The sequence below is a fragment of the Hypanus sabinus genome, chromosome 14, assembly GCF_030144855.1.
Source record: "Hypanus sabinus isolate sHypSab1 chromosome 14, sHypSab1.hap1, whole genome shotgun sequence".
Classification (NCBI taxonomy): domain Eukaryota; kingdom Metazoa; phylum Chordata; class Chondrichthyes; order Myliobatiformes; family Dasyatidae; genus Hypanus; species Hypanus sabinus.
This window is the reverse complement of record NC_082719.1, coordinates 51279864-51295574: the sequence shown is the minus strand read 5'-3', so window position 1 is coordinate 51295574 and position 15711 is coordinate 51279864. Positions and strand designations below refer to the sequence as shown.

The window sequence follows — 15711 nt, the reverse complement described above, 5'->3', positions numbered from 1 at the left end:
TGCTCTCTTTTTGCTGACATCCTGGTTATAAAATTATTTGAATCAGGACCAGCAGAGCTCCACCAGCAGTTTGTGTTTTTTTAACTGAAAAATCAATCCAAAGGTATGAGCAAACATTTGGATTTTATCATTGATTATGTTGGATTTTTTTTTTTCCAAACATCCCCACAACAATCCAATAGAGCACCATTTTGGATACCTAAATTATACAAAATATTGTTTAAAAAGAATGCATTAAAATACAATTGTGCTCATCAATGGAGAAATTGAAACAATTTAGAAGTAAAATTGAGGCACATGATAAAGCAAAAGAGTGCCAAACCACAGTACTTAGGCTCTTGTCCTTCAATATTCAGTAATTTCAAGACTGGTATCATAACTCTCAAAGTACCTGTCTTGTCCATTTAAAAAAAACACTTGAGATTATTTAGAATACATCACCATTCCTTAATTGACACTGCATAGCCCTTTCATAAAGTCTACCTAGCAGAGATCCAAGATTTTGTGTGACTACCAACTTGAAGGGAAAATAGGAATGGGAAATAAATACTAACTTTCTCAGAAACACATCATATAATAAGGCAAATTTAAAATACGTGTATCATATTTTGTTCTTCGGCTACTTAACAACTTAAGTACCATGTGTGATGTTTGGCAGAACCACGTGAAGGTTGGTTTTCATATATGTCTTTTTTTTAAAGGTGATAAATATGTCTGAGGAATTAGCTTTGCTGGAAGCAAGTCTGAAAGAGGCAGAAGGTATAAGTGATGAAGTTGAAGTCCCTGAAACCTTGCAAACATGCACAGAGACTGCCATTCAATCGCTCATTGAATCTTTGAGAAATAAGGAGTTTCCTTCTGCACTTGCTCAAGTCAAAGCATTCAGGTAACATATCTGATTATTTTGTTCAGGATATGGTAGGAGGAATGAAGATCCAATTTTTTATCATTGAATTAACTCATTTCCAAAGTTTAAAGCAAACAAATCAACTACATTATGAACAATGCAACATGATTTGACAAATTAATTGAGTGATTAATTAATTTCACACAAATTCCTTTGTTACTTTCACATTTGGAACTTCTAAAGTACAGCTGATATTTGATTCCTACACAAGTAAGCACCAGCTCACTATATCATTTTTCCAATATTCATTATGCTTGCAACTGAAAAATCTGTAACATTAGTCATAAATATCATAAATGGATTTTACTTCTGAATGAATTTTGTTGCACCTGAGCAGTTTTCACTAATAAGAAACCTGACTATATCATAGGGGAAAATATACATTGGGATTCAAAAGTCTTTGACTGTGTCAGCTTCCCCATTCATCCTATCTTATATGATCCATCTTGTGGCAAAGTTGTTGGATATCCTTTTCACAGGTATTTTCCACCCAGTTATCAAAGTTCATATAAATTATTTTCCACGTTATCAATTCCTTGATCAAACTTTACTTTCTATGGTTAGTTTTTCACCAGAAGGATCAGTAGCTTAAAATCTTGGATCATAAGCAACTGGCCTGCCACAAGCAGTAGTTTCAGGGCCGTCTTAATTCTTGACTGTAATACGATGAAAAGGGATATCAAACTGGGTGCTGTAATAGACATGGCACTGTGAACAAAGTTCTCTTCTCATGTTATTACTTATTGCTGGAATCTGATTTTACAAACCAACATTACATCTTAAATGTTTACAAATACTTGATATGAAAATAAAAACTGCAGATTCTGTAAACCTAAATGAGAACCAAAAACTGTTAGAAATACTCAGGAAGTCAGAAAGCACCTGCAGGAAGAGAAACAGTTAACATCTCAAGTCAAAGATCCTTCATAAGGACACGTGTGGCCTAACCTGCTCAGTATTTCTAGCATTTTCTGTTTTTAATCTTGATAAGATCTATTAAATTTGATAAGTAGTTGTTACATTTGCAATTATTTTTAATACTATAATGGAGATTTGAATGCATTAATGTTAGAAATCATCTAAAATCTAAGCTCTTGGTAAATTGACCTACATTTTTATCCACCAGATCTGTATGGCCCAATGATATTTTCGGAAATGGGGAAGATGATCCAATACAAACCCTCCTACATATTTATTTTCGCCATCAGACATTGGGCCAAACTGGCAGCTTTGCTGTGGTAGGGTCAAACCAGGATTTATCCAAAGTCTGCTCTAAACTGATGGAGTTGAATCTACAAATTCGTGAATCTCTGCGAACTGTGCAGTCATACCAACTTCTGGCAAAGTCAACACCTGTGGCTGATGTTCAGAGTACTGGATTTTAATTTACAGCAGTAACTCAATATTTACACATTGCATTAAGATACAGTATGAATATTAACCATATCCTCTCCCTCCCGTCAGCTTCAATTTGTTTTGAACACTCACCAGGTTGCATCTATTTATAGAAATAGTCAGACATATAAAGAACCAGGTTGTTAAATGGGATAAGAAAAACTAGTGAGCAGTACCTGCACACAATTAACAACAGTATGGGCAAGCACTCCAGTTGCACAAAATAAGGTTTGACAGTGCAATTATTAAGTCATGGTATATTGCACTAGTACTGTAGCCATTACTGAAAGAAAAAGGCATGGAAGGGCACATAATCTTCTTTTTCTGAAGACAAGCCAGCTCCCAAGTAATAATGTATAATAGTAACATTCAGGCGCTCTGCGGCAGGTGGAATGATGCTAAAAATCAGCTAGGAAATGGCTTTAGGCTGAATAACCTGCAAGGCTTCAAAGCAACACATTGGCAATGTCAGTTTTCAGTGTCGGGACAAAAACGGGTTAAACCCCTTGGACAAAATTTCATACCACTATCCCTGTGGTAAAAGATTATATACAAGAGGTTAACTTGATTTGACATTGACTGCAGGCTTTAGCATAAAGTGTTAATAGTTCATAAGATCTCTCAGAGCATGTCTGGAAACATTTTTTAAGAAATTTATTTTGTATTAGAGTTAATATGATCCATGGTATGCTGTAGAAAATCTTATAGAAAGTTGGGATACCAAACTGAGTTTTACTCAGCAATGTAAAACTAATACTGCAAACTGTTATTTTGTTTACTGTTCAGTGGACATTAGATGTTCCCTGCTCAGTAATTACTGTATGTTACAAATACTGATGGTATATAACCAAAAATGCGCCTGGGACTTAACAAAGTGGCAGCAAAAAGTGCCACATTCTAGCCATTTTCATTAGGAGAACTCACCTAAGTTATTCTACTCTGTAAATATTTTAGACTTGTATAGTGTAAAAAAAGTATTTCCTTGTATATTTGTGCATTGCACTGTTGAGAATAGGTGTATAAAACTAATGCAAAACAAAATACTTAAGTACTGGTAATGAGTCTTTATCTGCTGCCTCTCCAGTCTGAATTTAGATAAACCTGAGAGCAAATAATATTCTGTCTACTCATCTGTCTCCCGTGGATTTTGAACTTCGGGACCATCTTTTGCTGCATTATTGGGAAAGACAAAGACTGAATACACAACATTAGTGATACTCGAGGAAGAATGCTGAAACTTTCCAGCTTTTGAAATAAATGAGATTGTTCACAGCAGTGGCTTTCTTGGGGGGAAGAAATTGAATGTAATTTCACCCATTGATGGTGTGCTGCCTCTGTTTGCTGGGAATGACCCTGCTTATTATATGCATCTATCCTATCCACTGTGATTTTTATTGGACTCCAACTCGTGGAGCATAGAATGTACTGTTCAATTTTGGCTTTTTGCCTTCTGAGAAAGTGAACTGTAGACCAGGCATACTTGTAATGAATTGTATGAGTTTAAAGGCACTGTGCATGCTATCAGACTGCAAACAGTAGTTAATATAATTTAAGGCTCTGTAACCAGTCATAGCAAATTAACAAATCACTGTAATCATTCTTCAACAATGATAAATTATTTTGTTGGCGGTTTGGTACTATGACTCAAATATTTGATGGGGAAAATAGTTCATCCATTTTAAATTTCATATCTTATTTTAATACATTTATGATTTCTTGATAGTACAATGTGATCAATTCTGTTTGGGGTAGTTTTAGAATTGCCCCTGTTTGAATAACCAAAAGCTAACCATCTGAACAAGTACCTTATTGTGTTTACACTGCTGCATGAGGGGAGTAAATAATGATGCAAGTAGATCACATGAACTTTCTCTTTCCCCAGTCCCACTAGATATTGAGTATTTGAAATACTTCCCAGCTGAACGAAGACTTGAATTTCACTCTCTTGCTACACCATGTTTTATTTGAAAATCTCAATCTAGGAAGATTGCTGCTTTTCATTAGTGCAAGAACTGTGTGACAAAGGCATTGACTGGAATTTGGTTAATATCCATTTAAGGATTAGAAATCACAATTTGAAATGACTGAAATTAAACTGGGTGTGGATATGCAAGGAGTCATGGATTTATACAACATAACCATGAATAAGCAGAGGTTTTTTAAAAAATCACCACAATGGAAGTTAATATTTTCAGCCCTTTTTAGTACATTACCTTATGGGCTGGTTTAATGTAAAATGCTCATTATAATGTTCATGTATAAATGGGGATGATTTTCCCTTTAGACTTAGCATCTTGGAATTTAAAAAAAACAATCTTCACTGATAAGTGAACAACCAGTTTAGAAAACAAGTTAAGGGTGTTTAAATATGATTCCACTCCCCCCCCCCTCATTGTTTTGTTTATTCTTGAGGTGTAAACAACATATGCTGAATTACAACTTGGATGGCTGGTGGTGCATTAGTATGATAATACAAGAGATGTTGTGAAATCAATGCAATCAGACTTGTGGTATATACACTAGCTGCAGGTGCTACACTGGGTAAAACAGCTGGCAGAGCCCTCAGGTAAAGCATAATTTATGGAAGCTAAAGGACAGTTGAAGTTGTACATCAAAAGAAACTCACCTACACTACTAGATGGCATTCACTTTTGACAGCAACCACCTTAATAGTAAACATCAGAAAGCCATTTGTTTCCTTAAGCTCTTGTACACAAATGGCAAATTCAACTACCACCACCTACATTTAAGAGCTCTTTCTATTTACACCTAATGCACTCTACCACCCCTGCAGCTGAAAGATATTATTCTGCTACAGCTCAACTGTGCCATGGATTTATGGTTTTAAAGTCTAAATAATGTACTTAAAATCCAGGAGGTCAAAATTTGAACATTGTGGCTGGAAATACATGTCAACGAGCTAATTGCAAGAGCAACCTCTCAAGTGGATGTGAAATTAGCTCTGATACAATAGTGCAGAAGACCATCGTACTCGGCTAGAATGCAGGACAGGTAAGCGTTAGGACAAAATTAAAATTATAGGAAACGGCCAACTACGCAAAGGTAATAGGTGACAACACTTGCTATCTACTCTGGGCCTCTCCCTCTTCTCCCCCCCCCCCCCCACGTTCTTCATCACATGCACAGCGAAGTTTGCCTCAAATCGTGATCTTCGAAGTGTGGGAGGAAGTCATGTACCCACGCGGTCAGCCCCAACCATTCCGCCTCCCGGTAATATAGCAGCCAACAACCATGTGGATCCAAATTTTGGAGGGGCTGGAATTTAACTGCACCTAATGTGCCAGCTCGTGAAATAGAGTTTCCAGAAATTGTTACTAAAACGTCCCTAGGGATTCGTTGGGTGTATTAATATTCACCATAAACTGTTTTAAGATATTGCCTATTTCAGGAAACGGCGAGCAGAAAAGATTTTTTTTTTTTAAACACTTTATTTTTGCAATGTTACTAAATCAAAAAGACTACTTCCTGCGTTCCATTAACTCGAGTTCGGAGCAGGAAATCAACCACACCATCGAAATCAAATGATGTATTTGAAGCTGAAAGTGCTGTCACACGAGAGTCGTTTACCCTTGCACCTGCCACATAGGTCTTGACGATGTGGCCTCTTTGGGTCAACGTGCCGCATTTTGATGGGGCAGGTGCATCTTGTCTGTCTGCAGGTCTGATAGGGCAAGAAAAAACATGTCTCACCGCAGGCTGCTGGGTGCTCCTGAAAATTTTTCTATAGTAGCTGTCTGCTTCCAGCGCTACTTACTTGACAGGTGATGTTCTCGACTCGGTAAGGGTTGTACGCCTTTTCGCAGGTTCTGCAAAACTGTTTGAAGTAGACCTGTGGGGAGAGGGGATTCGTGAAACAGAGGAATCTTAAAGAATATACGAACGCGCTGGCTTATACTTGCCTTGTTAGTGCCCTGCACGCACCAGACGTAAGCACTCTCCCAACGAGCACTGCAGTCCTTGCAGTGGAAGTATCCATACTTTTGCTCTAGAAACTAAACCAAGTAAAAAACACTTTAGTCCATGTAAAAACGGTACCTGCCTTTGATTGATGGCGTGAGGTGAATAAAATGGTTTAAGGCTACACAAAAAGAACCAGGGAAAGCCTTACTGCTGGTAGTTCAACCCCAAGAACAGCCGGAACAGGAAAATTTGCTGTAGGAATTTAAAGGAACAAGAAACATCTGCGCATCAGGGACTCGAGCAAAATATTTTTCCCCTCCCCACAGCTGCTATTCGACCCGTTATGTTTCTCATTTGTTGCTCAAGATTTTAAGAGTCTTCAGAGCACGTTTCTGGGTGGAGAGAGTGGCGTCTACCGTGCTGTTCGTGGCAACTCCTCGCTCCCAATGTTGAGCCAGTGGGATGTTCCATGAACAAAATACGTGCTTGACATATGCTGAAGTGAACTACATTGTCACTGAAATTAAACAGGTTTGAAATGCCTATTATCCAACGGGTAGAATATCGTGGATTAAAATAACCCCCACGCTAGTAACCTTTAAGTCATTTATTAAAATGAGTGGAATTATATCCCTTTCTATCCCCCGCTTATTCTTTTCAATGCACAGGAAACACCTTGTGATTCAGACCATTTAAACTGCTGATGGGTTCAAGTTTAATTCCCGATTTTTACTTTTACCTCTTGAAGGAATATTTTAAAATGAAATTCTCACCTGAAATTTTAGCCGACTCTCATTTTTGGCAGTATTGACTACTACATCTTCGTTATTTTGCTTTTTCTTTGTATTCTCAGGTTCTTGGGTATTAGTCCCATGCAGAACTGTTGAGCTTGTCTCCTCTGAATTCTGCACTGGCTCCAACGTGGCCTCCTGTTTTTCGTTTTCCTTCACTTCTTCTGAAAGTGTCTTTTCTCGCGGCTCTTTAGAATCTGCCTTTCTAGTATCCTGGTCGTCTTTATTGATGAATGTGTTTAGGTTGGACGACATGAGAGGCGAGAAGATAGCCATGGTTCTCCGGAATCGAACATTCTTGGGCATACTCGCCTGACTCCCTTGGACCTGGTTTGGTGAAGCCCGGTATTTGAAGGTTACTTCTTTCTGCCTAATAGTCATCTTCATGAGTGTTCTTGGACCTAAGGAACATTGCACAGACGCGTCGATTTTAGGGCTAACCTGCACTCCGATGTCTTTGGTGTTGGCTTTTCTCATTCTTGGAGTTAAGTTTGGGTTTACCTGAGACAATATGGCTTTGAGCTGAGCGCGTTGATAGTTGTCGAAATACTCGATAGGGTCCACATATTTGTTTAGGTACTGTCTTTGCCTCCAATTACAACTTTTTGGTCGATAACTCAAATATTGATAAGAGTAAGGATTATATGGCGAGTAAATATAATCAAACGCCTCTTCCCCTAAGGTAGCCATTGCTTTAGGCAGAGAGAAACAAAGCCTTGCTTTATTTAAATAGTCCACTCAGTCAATTACACGGCTGTCTTTGATTGACTCAAACAATTCCTTTAACAAGCTGTGCTCACGGTTTTCAGATAACTTTATTAGTCACGTGTGAAGAAAACATTGCAACTAGAATTGAAGCAGCTCTGAAACAAGTTATATTATTTCTGATGGTTCATATAATTCAAGTAAAAATTGTATTAGATATATCGTATATGAACATAAATAATAGTTATAGACGAAATCCCAACGGATTTTGAAATTTCACGTAGAATGTATTAAATGTTTTGAGGGATCACTATATATAACAGTCAAAAGATCATTATTTACATGCATACAGTGAATAACAAACTTTCACTTGTGAAATCCACTATTAATTCAGATATTCTTCAATATACTAATTTACCAACCAAGAACATCCGGATCGCACAGAGCACGTGTAGAAGGTGGGGTTAAGCCTTAAGCTAGTTGGCGGTGGGGTTTCTATGCTACTGTGTTGAGTTTCTTCGTGAGAGATGTGGATGAAGAAATGCATTTTAAACATTTTCGTATGTAGGCGTAGATTTGGTTCATCTATTTCGCATCGGTGTATAGACATGGCAGAGAAGAAGCAACTGGCGATGTGTAGGAAGAAATGCGATGCTATCAAGCGGACCAATCACAGTTGTTGCGGTCTGTGTCGCCGCGACGCGTGAGTATAAATCAGCCTTAAAGCAGATACAGCAATCAGTTACGGGGTTATTAGCCCATGGCGTTTCACAGTTGAGTTGCACTTGTAGTGGGTTCTATTACAGTGGTGAGTTGTTCTCTCATAGCTTCGTATACCGACGCATTTATATCTTCTTTGAGTTTATTGTACAAAATGTCCGTCTCGTCCTCATCTGATGGCTTTTGCTTTAACCACGCATCTCGTCTGTAGATTTTGTACCCTAAAACAAACAGGGTGGCTTCTGTAGCTTGGAACAGAGCGTACAGCAGTGGAAACATGGAGATACCGCCGATAATCTGGGGCGGGAAGGCTAACTTCAGAATGGCTGTACAGAGTTGCACGTTTTGACATCCAGTCTCCAAGGAAACTGTCCTTTTGCAGTTGGGAGACAGATCAAAGAGGGTAGCCAGGCCATAACCAGCAACGTATCCGACAATTGGCATCAGCAGGGCCACAATATAGACGGAAACTGGAATAGTAGCGAGAATATCAGGACCCAGCATTGTGCCAGTGAGGATGAAGAGGATTAAAAGAGAGATCATCAAGGACCAGAGTGAAATCTAGATGAGAATTATTTTAAAAGAAAATGTTTCCAATGTAAATTCGGTTCCTCTGTGATTAAAACTGACTTTTAGAAATAAGTTTTTAAGTTCTATACAACTGTAGTTGTTACAAATTCGACATGAACTAGTGATAATCAACAGTATGCAAGAGAAAGTTATTATAAGTGAATGTAGGTGCAATCTACACAATTCCTTATGGGATCCTCCGTGATGATCTATCCAGAGCAACTTCATGAACCCCTGACCAAAACAATAGACGCTGATACATCAAAATGGGAGTTCCGCTAGTGGTTGGTTGAATTTGGACTTCATTTTTTTTTTAAAAACCTCACGAAAGTTAGACGTCTGGGCAAGAACACATATTTTTAGAAAACATTTTGTACACAACCCTAATTGGGTAACTTGGCGGGACTGTATAAAATGGGAAGCAGTTTATTCTATAAACTAATAAAGATAAAATTAGAGGGAGTTCTTTCGTTGGGCAATCAGATAAAACCTGTTTCAATATATCCGATGTAGTAACTTTATTACGGGAATGACGCAAGATGAGTTGTAATTCAGATTACAATTTATTGAGGTATGAAAGGCCATACAATGGGTAATAACAATGGCATAATTATTAGCTTCATTAGAACTCAGGATTTGTTGATTGGTACGGTTAACAACCAGACCTGAAACTTTAAAAAGCCTAACTTTAGTGAATGAATAGAGCACTTAAACTGGAGCGATTTGAAGCTATAACTGAGGAAAATAGGAATATTGTTCAGTTTGGGCGCTGTTATATCAGATATGTTTTAAATTTATCGGTTTTTCCGAAGCCTGAAGAAAAGGCCATTCCGAAGGAACAACCCTGGAAGAGTGAAACAGAAAATTGAGAAGTAGAAGTGATTTCTTTGTGGGTTGGTTAAATTTCCAGATGATCCAGAGAAATTCTGACACTATCCTGAAATTATAATTGTTTAACAACCCTAACTCAATGACTGTGACAAAATAGCGAATTTCTATAAATACTACAACATTCCGCTTCCGGACCACCTGTTGTCTAGTTCGTTTATTACTGCAGTCAAAAAAGAACACCCAGTTACACGTGATTGTTGATTTTGACCAAACACAACAATAGTAAAGTCAATGGATCTATGTTTTTTTTGCTATCAATGATATCAATTTTATAGGTTATTCGGAAGTATGAGTCCCGTTTAATCTTTGCGCATAAAGTATTTAAAATTTTTGTGGAATATCTGCATTCTTTATGAACCAGTACTAGGTATTAATTTACCAAATAATTAGAGGTAAACATTCAGAGTTAGAACTCAACTTTAGTAAGGAAGTAAGATGAAGTAGATTGGTTGGAAACTCGGACTACGAGTTCATCCTACTCCGCCTTACAGAAAGAGCCAATTCTATTTTACAATTCTACTGTACCGTGCTGGTGTCAGTATCCCTTTGCTTTTATTTTCAGTTATCTCTGGATGGAAGAACACTGCTCGGAGGTTTGTGAATTGTAATTAATTCCTGTTTACTGCAGTATTTACTAAAATGAAATAATGTTGCGAAGCCTTCAGTAATTTCTTAACTAGCGTCCAGAGGAGGTTCACAAGGATGATTCCGAGAATGAAAGGGTTATCATACGAGGAAAGTTTGATGGCTCTGGGTCTCTACTCACTGGAATTTCGAAGGATGAGAGCATCTCAATGAAACCTTTCGAATGTTGAAAGGCCTAGACAGAGTAGATGTGAAAAGCATGTTTCCCTGACGGGGGAGTCTAGGACAAGAGCGCACAGCCTCAGGATAGAAGGGCGTCCATTTAACAACGAGATGCGGAGAAATGTCTTTAGCTAGAGGATGATGAACTTGTTACCACAAGCAGCCGCGGAGGACCGGCCGTTGGGTGTATTTAAGGCGGACCTGAGAGGGTCTTGATTGGACACGGCATCAAAGGTTACAGGGAAAAGGCCGGCGAGTGGGGCTGAGGGGGAGGGGGAAAGGATCAGCCACGATGGAATGGCGGAGCGGACTCGGTGGGCCAAATGGCCTAATTCTGCTCCTATGTCGTATGCTCTAAATCATTGGAACGGACTACACATTGTAACGTCTCATTCAACGTACATCAGCAACGACATGGGAAAATTGGGGTAGATTATGTACGCGATCGATAATTATGGGCAATTACCAATTCAATTCTCAATCTGTAGCAAGTGTATCTTGTTTCTTACAGCACGCTTCTTATAATGGTAATGAATCCTTTGGTATAAACTGTTGTTCTGACGAAGGGTCTTCAACTTGAAACGTTAACACTGTTTCTCTTTCTACAGACTCCTGCTGAGAATATGCAGTTTTGTGTTTTTTGCTTCAGCCTTCCAGCGTCTGTGGTTTTTTTCTTTAGGTTTGACAACTCCATACATCAAAAAAGCCTTACATCATATTTAAAACTTTGCATGCTTTTTAAAGTGTTCGTCTTCAACAGAAGATATTGTGACTTTACTCAGGACACGTTTGGAGAGGCTAATACCAAATTATAAACACAAGGGGTTCTACAGATGCTGAAAATCAAGGTAGCATATAAAATGCTGGAGGAACTCGGCAGGTCAAGCAGCATCTATGGAGGAGGAGTCGGAGTCGGCGTTTCGGGACGACACTCTTCATTGGGACTGAAAAGGGCGAAGAACCAGCATCCGAACGTGGGGGCAGGGGATCAGTGTGAACTGGTGAGGAGAGGTGGGTGGAGTGGGGGGGGGGGTTAAGTGAGAAACTGGGAGGTGATGGGCGGAAATGATAAATGACTGAGGGAACAGAAAAGTGATAGGAAAGGAGAGTGGGCCATGGGAGAAAGAGGAAGGAGGAAGTGCACCAGAGGAAGCCGATAGACAGATGAGGAGAAGGGAAGGGCAGAGAGGGGGACCAGGATGGGGAATTTTAAAAAGGAGGAGGAGGAGCAATTGCCCAAAATTAGAGATTGATGTTCATGCCGTCAGTTTGGAGGTTACCCAGACGGAATATGAGGTGCTGCTCCTCCAATGTGAGAGTAGCCTCCTCGTGACAGAGGGACGCGTGTACACGGGGAGCGCGATCCCTGAGGAAAGCGGAGAGATCTAATTCCTTCCTCCATTTCTCGGACGTCCACTCCTGCCCCATCTTCTATCACCATAACAGGGATAGAGTTCCCCTTGCCCCATCCAGCACATCATTATCCGCAACTTCTGCCATCTTCAACGGAATCCGACCACTAAACACGTCTTGCCTTCCCTCCCCTCGATCCCTCTGCTTTCCGTGGGGTTAATTTATCCCGTGATTCCATTGTCCATTCCTCTGCCCCACTGATCTCCCTCCTGGCACTTACCCCTGCAAGCGGCATATGTGCTGCACCTGCTCCTACAACTCCCCCCTTCACCAGGTAAGGCAATGTCGGGATCAGCTGCTGTGTCCGGTACTCGCTGTGAGACCCGACGTGGATTGGGGGGGGGGGGCGTTTTGTTCACCACCACAACAAGCGGGATTACCCGGTAACCACCCATTTTAATTCTTCCCTTTCCCGTTTTCACATGTCAGTCCACGGCCTCCTGCCCCCATGAGGCCACACTGGGGTTGGGGGAGCAACACCGCGTATTCTGTCTGGCGTGATCATCGACTTATCTGACAAAGTAATTTATCCTCTTCCTCGCCCGCGTCTCTCTTGCATTCTCCATTCCTCACTCTCCTCCTCCTCCTCACCCGCCCATCACTTCTCTCTGGTTCTCCTCCTCTTTCCCTTCAGTCCATGGTCCACCTGTTTTTCTCTAATCAGATTACTTAGTCCCTAGGCACTGGTTTCACCGATCACAAGCCGGATTGTCCCTTCTCCCCCTTGTTTTCCGGCTCAGAAGTGCCTCCGCCAAATCCTCACGGTTAATTGCCTTCCGTGGACGCTGCCTGGCCTGCTGAGTTCATTGGGTACAGTATGTTGCCGACCACTGAAACAACAAACGACTTGTTGTACCACATTTGCTGCGAGTGCGAAGTGGTCTTGGGGACACATTGTTGCAAATACTGTATTTGAAGAATGTAATCTCCATTGACTACGCTGAGGTTTTATTTTATTTTACACTTTAGTCCGGTTTGGAGACATGTTTATAAAGTATAGAGTGACCCAACAAACAATCTCGCATGGTATATGATACAACAAACCCAGGGGCATTTAAGAGACTCTTAGATAGGTAAAAGAAAATTTGTAGGCTATGCGGGAGAGAAGCATTAGATAGATCTAGGAGTAGGTTTTAAAGGTCGGTGCAACATCACGAGCTCTGTTGATCCACGTCCTAAGACGCTCTTGCCTATACCTGGGGTCGTCCTATAGCGGATCTGCATCCAAAATTATCCGTGGATCGTTTTAGTCTGCCGCGACGACACTAAATTCATTTTCGGCGTCAGCTCACTTTCCCTAGCTGTTTTAAATCTGTGGCTGCCAGATTTACGTTTTAAAATTGAAATTAATGTGTATCAAAAAGTTATTATTTGGTAAATTGAAAGTTAAGTTAGAAGTCATTGACTTTCTTCATAAGTAAAATCAAAATACGTTTAATTGCTATATTTACGTTCAATAAGCGGTTAGTACTATCGTTAAACGAGTTATCACAGACCAAAACCGTTGAATGAAATCCTCCTGTTTACGACTGGTCTCAATGAGATCCCCCAATTCACTGAACAGTCGGAAACACTCAACAACCAGAACGGCCCAATGAACATTTCGGGCAGGACACTTCAAGGATTTGTATGCAGAATCAGAGATATGGACCTACTGTCGATGTGCTTTCGCTCTCGTTTCCTCTCTCTTCCCCCCCCCTCCCCCTCCCTCACTTCCTCTGTCAGACACTGCTTGATCTGCTGAGAGTTTATCTCCGTTTTTTGAAAATTTACATCGACACCATCTGTATTGGTTTTGGGGTGTGTGAGTCGTGGGGGGGGGGCGGTGGAAGCTCAGCGTTCAAAAATCAGAGGGGCGACTGACAGCCCAAGCACAAATCGAACTTTTCGGAAGAGTGCTTTAATTTTTCAGTCTCGACACGTCATCTGGGCTTTGCCGCTTATGTCCGTATACCGGGGATTTCAGTTTCCTTTGACAAAAGCAACGCGATCAAAATCTAAGAAGAAATGTGCAAGTTCTCTAGTTGAAAAAACCTCAAAAGAGTATATAAACATGTTGAGTGAGTTAACAATAACTAACGAGCAGAAATCACCGTCTTCCATCTCCTAATTGCCTGCTCCAAATCGAGCCTTTATAAAGAGTAGTTTAATATCTTTTGATTTTCGTATTTTTGAATGAAAACCACTTTTATGCATTCTAATTCATATTTCAATTACAATTCCATTTACACGATCCCTTTGAGAGACATATTGGTGAACAGTCACATGGATAGGAGCTGCTCACGAGTGGGAAGTCCTCCAACTCCCGGTAACCCTACCTTGAGGAGAATAACAGCAGCCCGGCTGTATTTGAATCTGATGAAGACTCCCAGACCAATTGGGATTAAAGTGCTGCAGAGAGTAAGAATTATCGTCGCCCCAAAGGGCATGAGTTGAACGACAGGGGTATTAATCCAGGCTCGGCTGTAAATCCACAAGCACAAGGGCATCAACAGCAGCGCCAGGAGCGTTGAGGATACGGTCATCATTATACTTGGGGTGGGGGAGGGGAGAGAAGCAGAGGGCAAGTGAATCAACCGTGAGTCAGATCTCCCACATCACCGCACGGTCAGTACTCGTGTTCCTGATGCCCCGGTTCCGCTCACATCATCTGCCAGCTCCAGACATAACCTCACCTCCACCGTCTCCTTCACAGATACACACCCCGACGCCTCAATCGCCCTCACAATCCTTGCCACAAGATCCCCCACACTGGCGCAACACTCACCCGCACAATGCCACTTCCACTCCTCACTCACCCTCTAAACCGCTCCCCACACCATTCTCCGTACCCTACCCCACCACCCCAGCAGTCCCCACCCACATCGCACCTCTTCCCCACAGTCCCACAGCTTCCGAACCTTTCGCATCAATCCTAACAACCCACCCTTCACTCCAAACCTCCACCTCACACCCCTCCCTCACGCCTTCCCCAATCCTGGGCAGAACCCTCCTGGAGTCCCCTTTCCGCCGTCTTGCCTAAGGACTGCCATGACACAGTAGAACCGGCCCCGGACCGGTCCCGCAGACCACCCTCACCCCTCCACTCCGCTTTACCTGAGGTTCATGTCTCCGTTGACCAGAACAGCCATGATGTTGGAGAGGTTGCCGCCGGGACAGCAGCCACCTCAGGGAGGGAGAAGAGCAGGGCGAGCAGGAAAGCCACCAAGGGCATGATGACAAACTGGGTGATGGCAGCCAACACAATGGCCACCGGCCTCCTGAGGTGAGTTCCCAGCTGCTGCGCCTCCACGGTGCAGCCCAGACCTAGCATGGTCAGACACAGCAGCGCCGCCACCAATACGTTAATACCTTGATTCAGGCTCGAGTCCCAGAAGGGTTTGGCGTCGATCTCCCACAACTGGATGGTTGCGCATCTGTCTAAGCGACCAACTCTTCACTTGTGCCCGTGGAGTTGGAAACATCCAGGAAGGTGGGTGGGATCCGGGTGGCATTAAGAGCGAAGGTATCGTTTTCCATCCGGACGATGTCTGGCCAGTCTCCGAATGAGCTCGGGCAACTCACGCACATTCTGACTACATTTATATAGGC

The 15711-nt window shown here is 41.5% G+C and overlaps 3 protein-coding genes across 11 annotated transcripts in view; 1 reads left to right on the top strand and 2 right to left on the bottom strand.

Annotated features, from left to right (window-relative positions):
* Nucleotides 1-3932, top strand: part of fryl (furry homolog, like) — a 346929-nt gene extending 342997 nt beyond the window's left edge. For all 9 annotated transcript variants that reach the window (XM_059989161.1, XM_059989159.1, XM_059989158.1 and 6 more), the window contains 2 exons: nucleotides 702-886; nucleotides 2034-3932. In XM_059989161.1, the coding sequence (XP_059845144.1) occupies nucleotides 702-886; nucleotides 2034-2292 (444 nt within the window). In that variant the 3' untranslated portion in view covers nucleotides 2293-3932. The remainder of the gene's footprint in view (nucleotides 1-701; nucleotides 887-2033) is intronic.
* Nucleotides 3933-5840: 1908 nt separating this feature from the next.
* zar1 (zygote arrest 1) lies at nucleotides 5841-7704 on the bottom strand. Its single transcript, XM_059988541.1, has 4 exons — nucleotides 6997-7704; nucleotides 6223-6315; nucleotides 6078-6152; nucleotides 5841-5984 (listed from the first exon to the last, which is right to left on the bottom strand). The coding sequence occupies exons 1-4, from the start codon at nucleotides 7702-7704 to the stop codon at nucleotides 5841-5843; spliced, it is 1020 nt and encodes a 339-aa protein (XP_059844524.1).
* A 716-nt stretch (nucleotides 7705-8420) lies between these two features.
* slc10a4 (solute carrier family 10 member 4) lies at nucleotides 8421-15448 on the bottom strand. The gene is given in 4 exon segments (XM_059988542.1): nucleotides 8421-9000; nucleotides 14439-14652; nucleotides 15217-15286; nucleotides 15289-15448. Coding segments are annotated over 4 exon segments (942 nt in total). The 5' UTR covers nucleotides 15434-15448; the 3' UTR covers nucleotides 8421-8487.
* Nucleotides 15449-15711: the final 263 nt, after the last annotated feature.

Bases quoted from the DNA above. Each gene is read 5' to 3' on its own strand.
- zar1 (XM_059988541.1), bottom strand. From the start codon at position 7,704: ATGGCTACCTTAGGGGAAGAGGCGTTTGATTATATTTACTCGCCATAT. The intron at 6,153-6,222 runs GCAAGTATAAGC...CTCTCCCCACAG, and splicing joins GCGTGCAGGGCACTAACAAG to GTCTACTTCAAACAGTTTTG. The intron at 5,985-6,077 runs GTAAGTAGCGCT...TTGCCCTATCAG, and splicing joins TCGAGAACATCACCTGTCAA to ACCTGCAGACAGACAAGATG.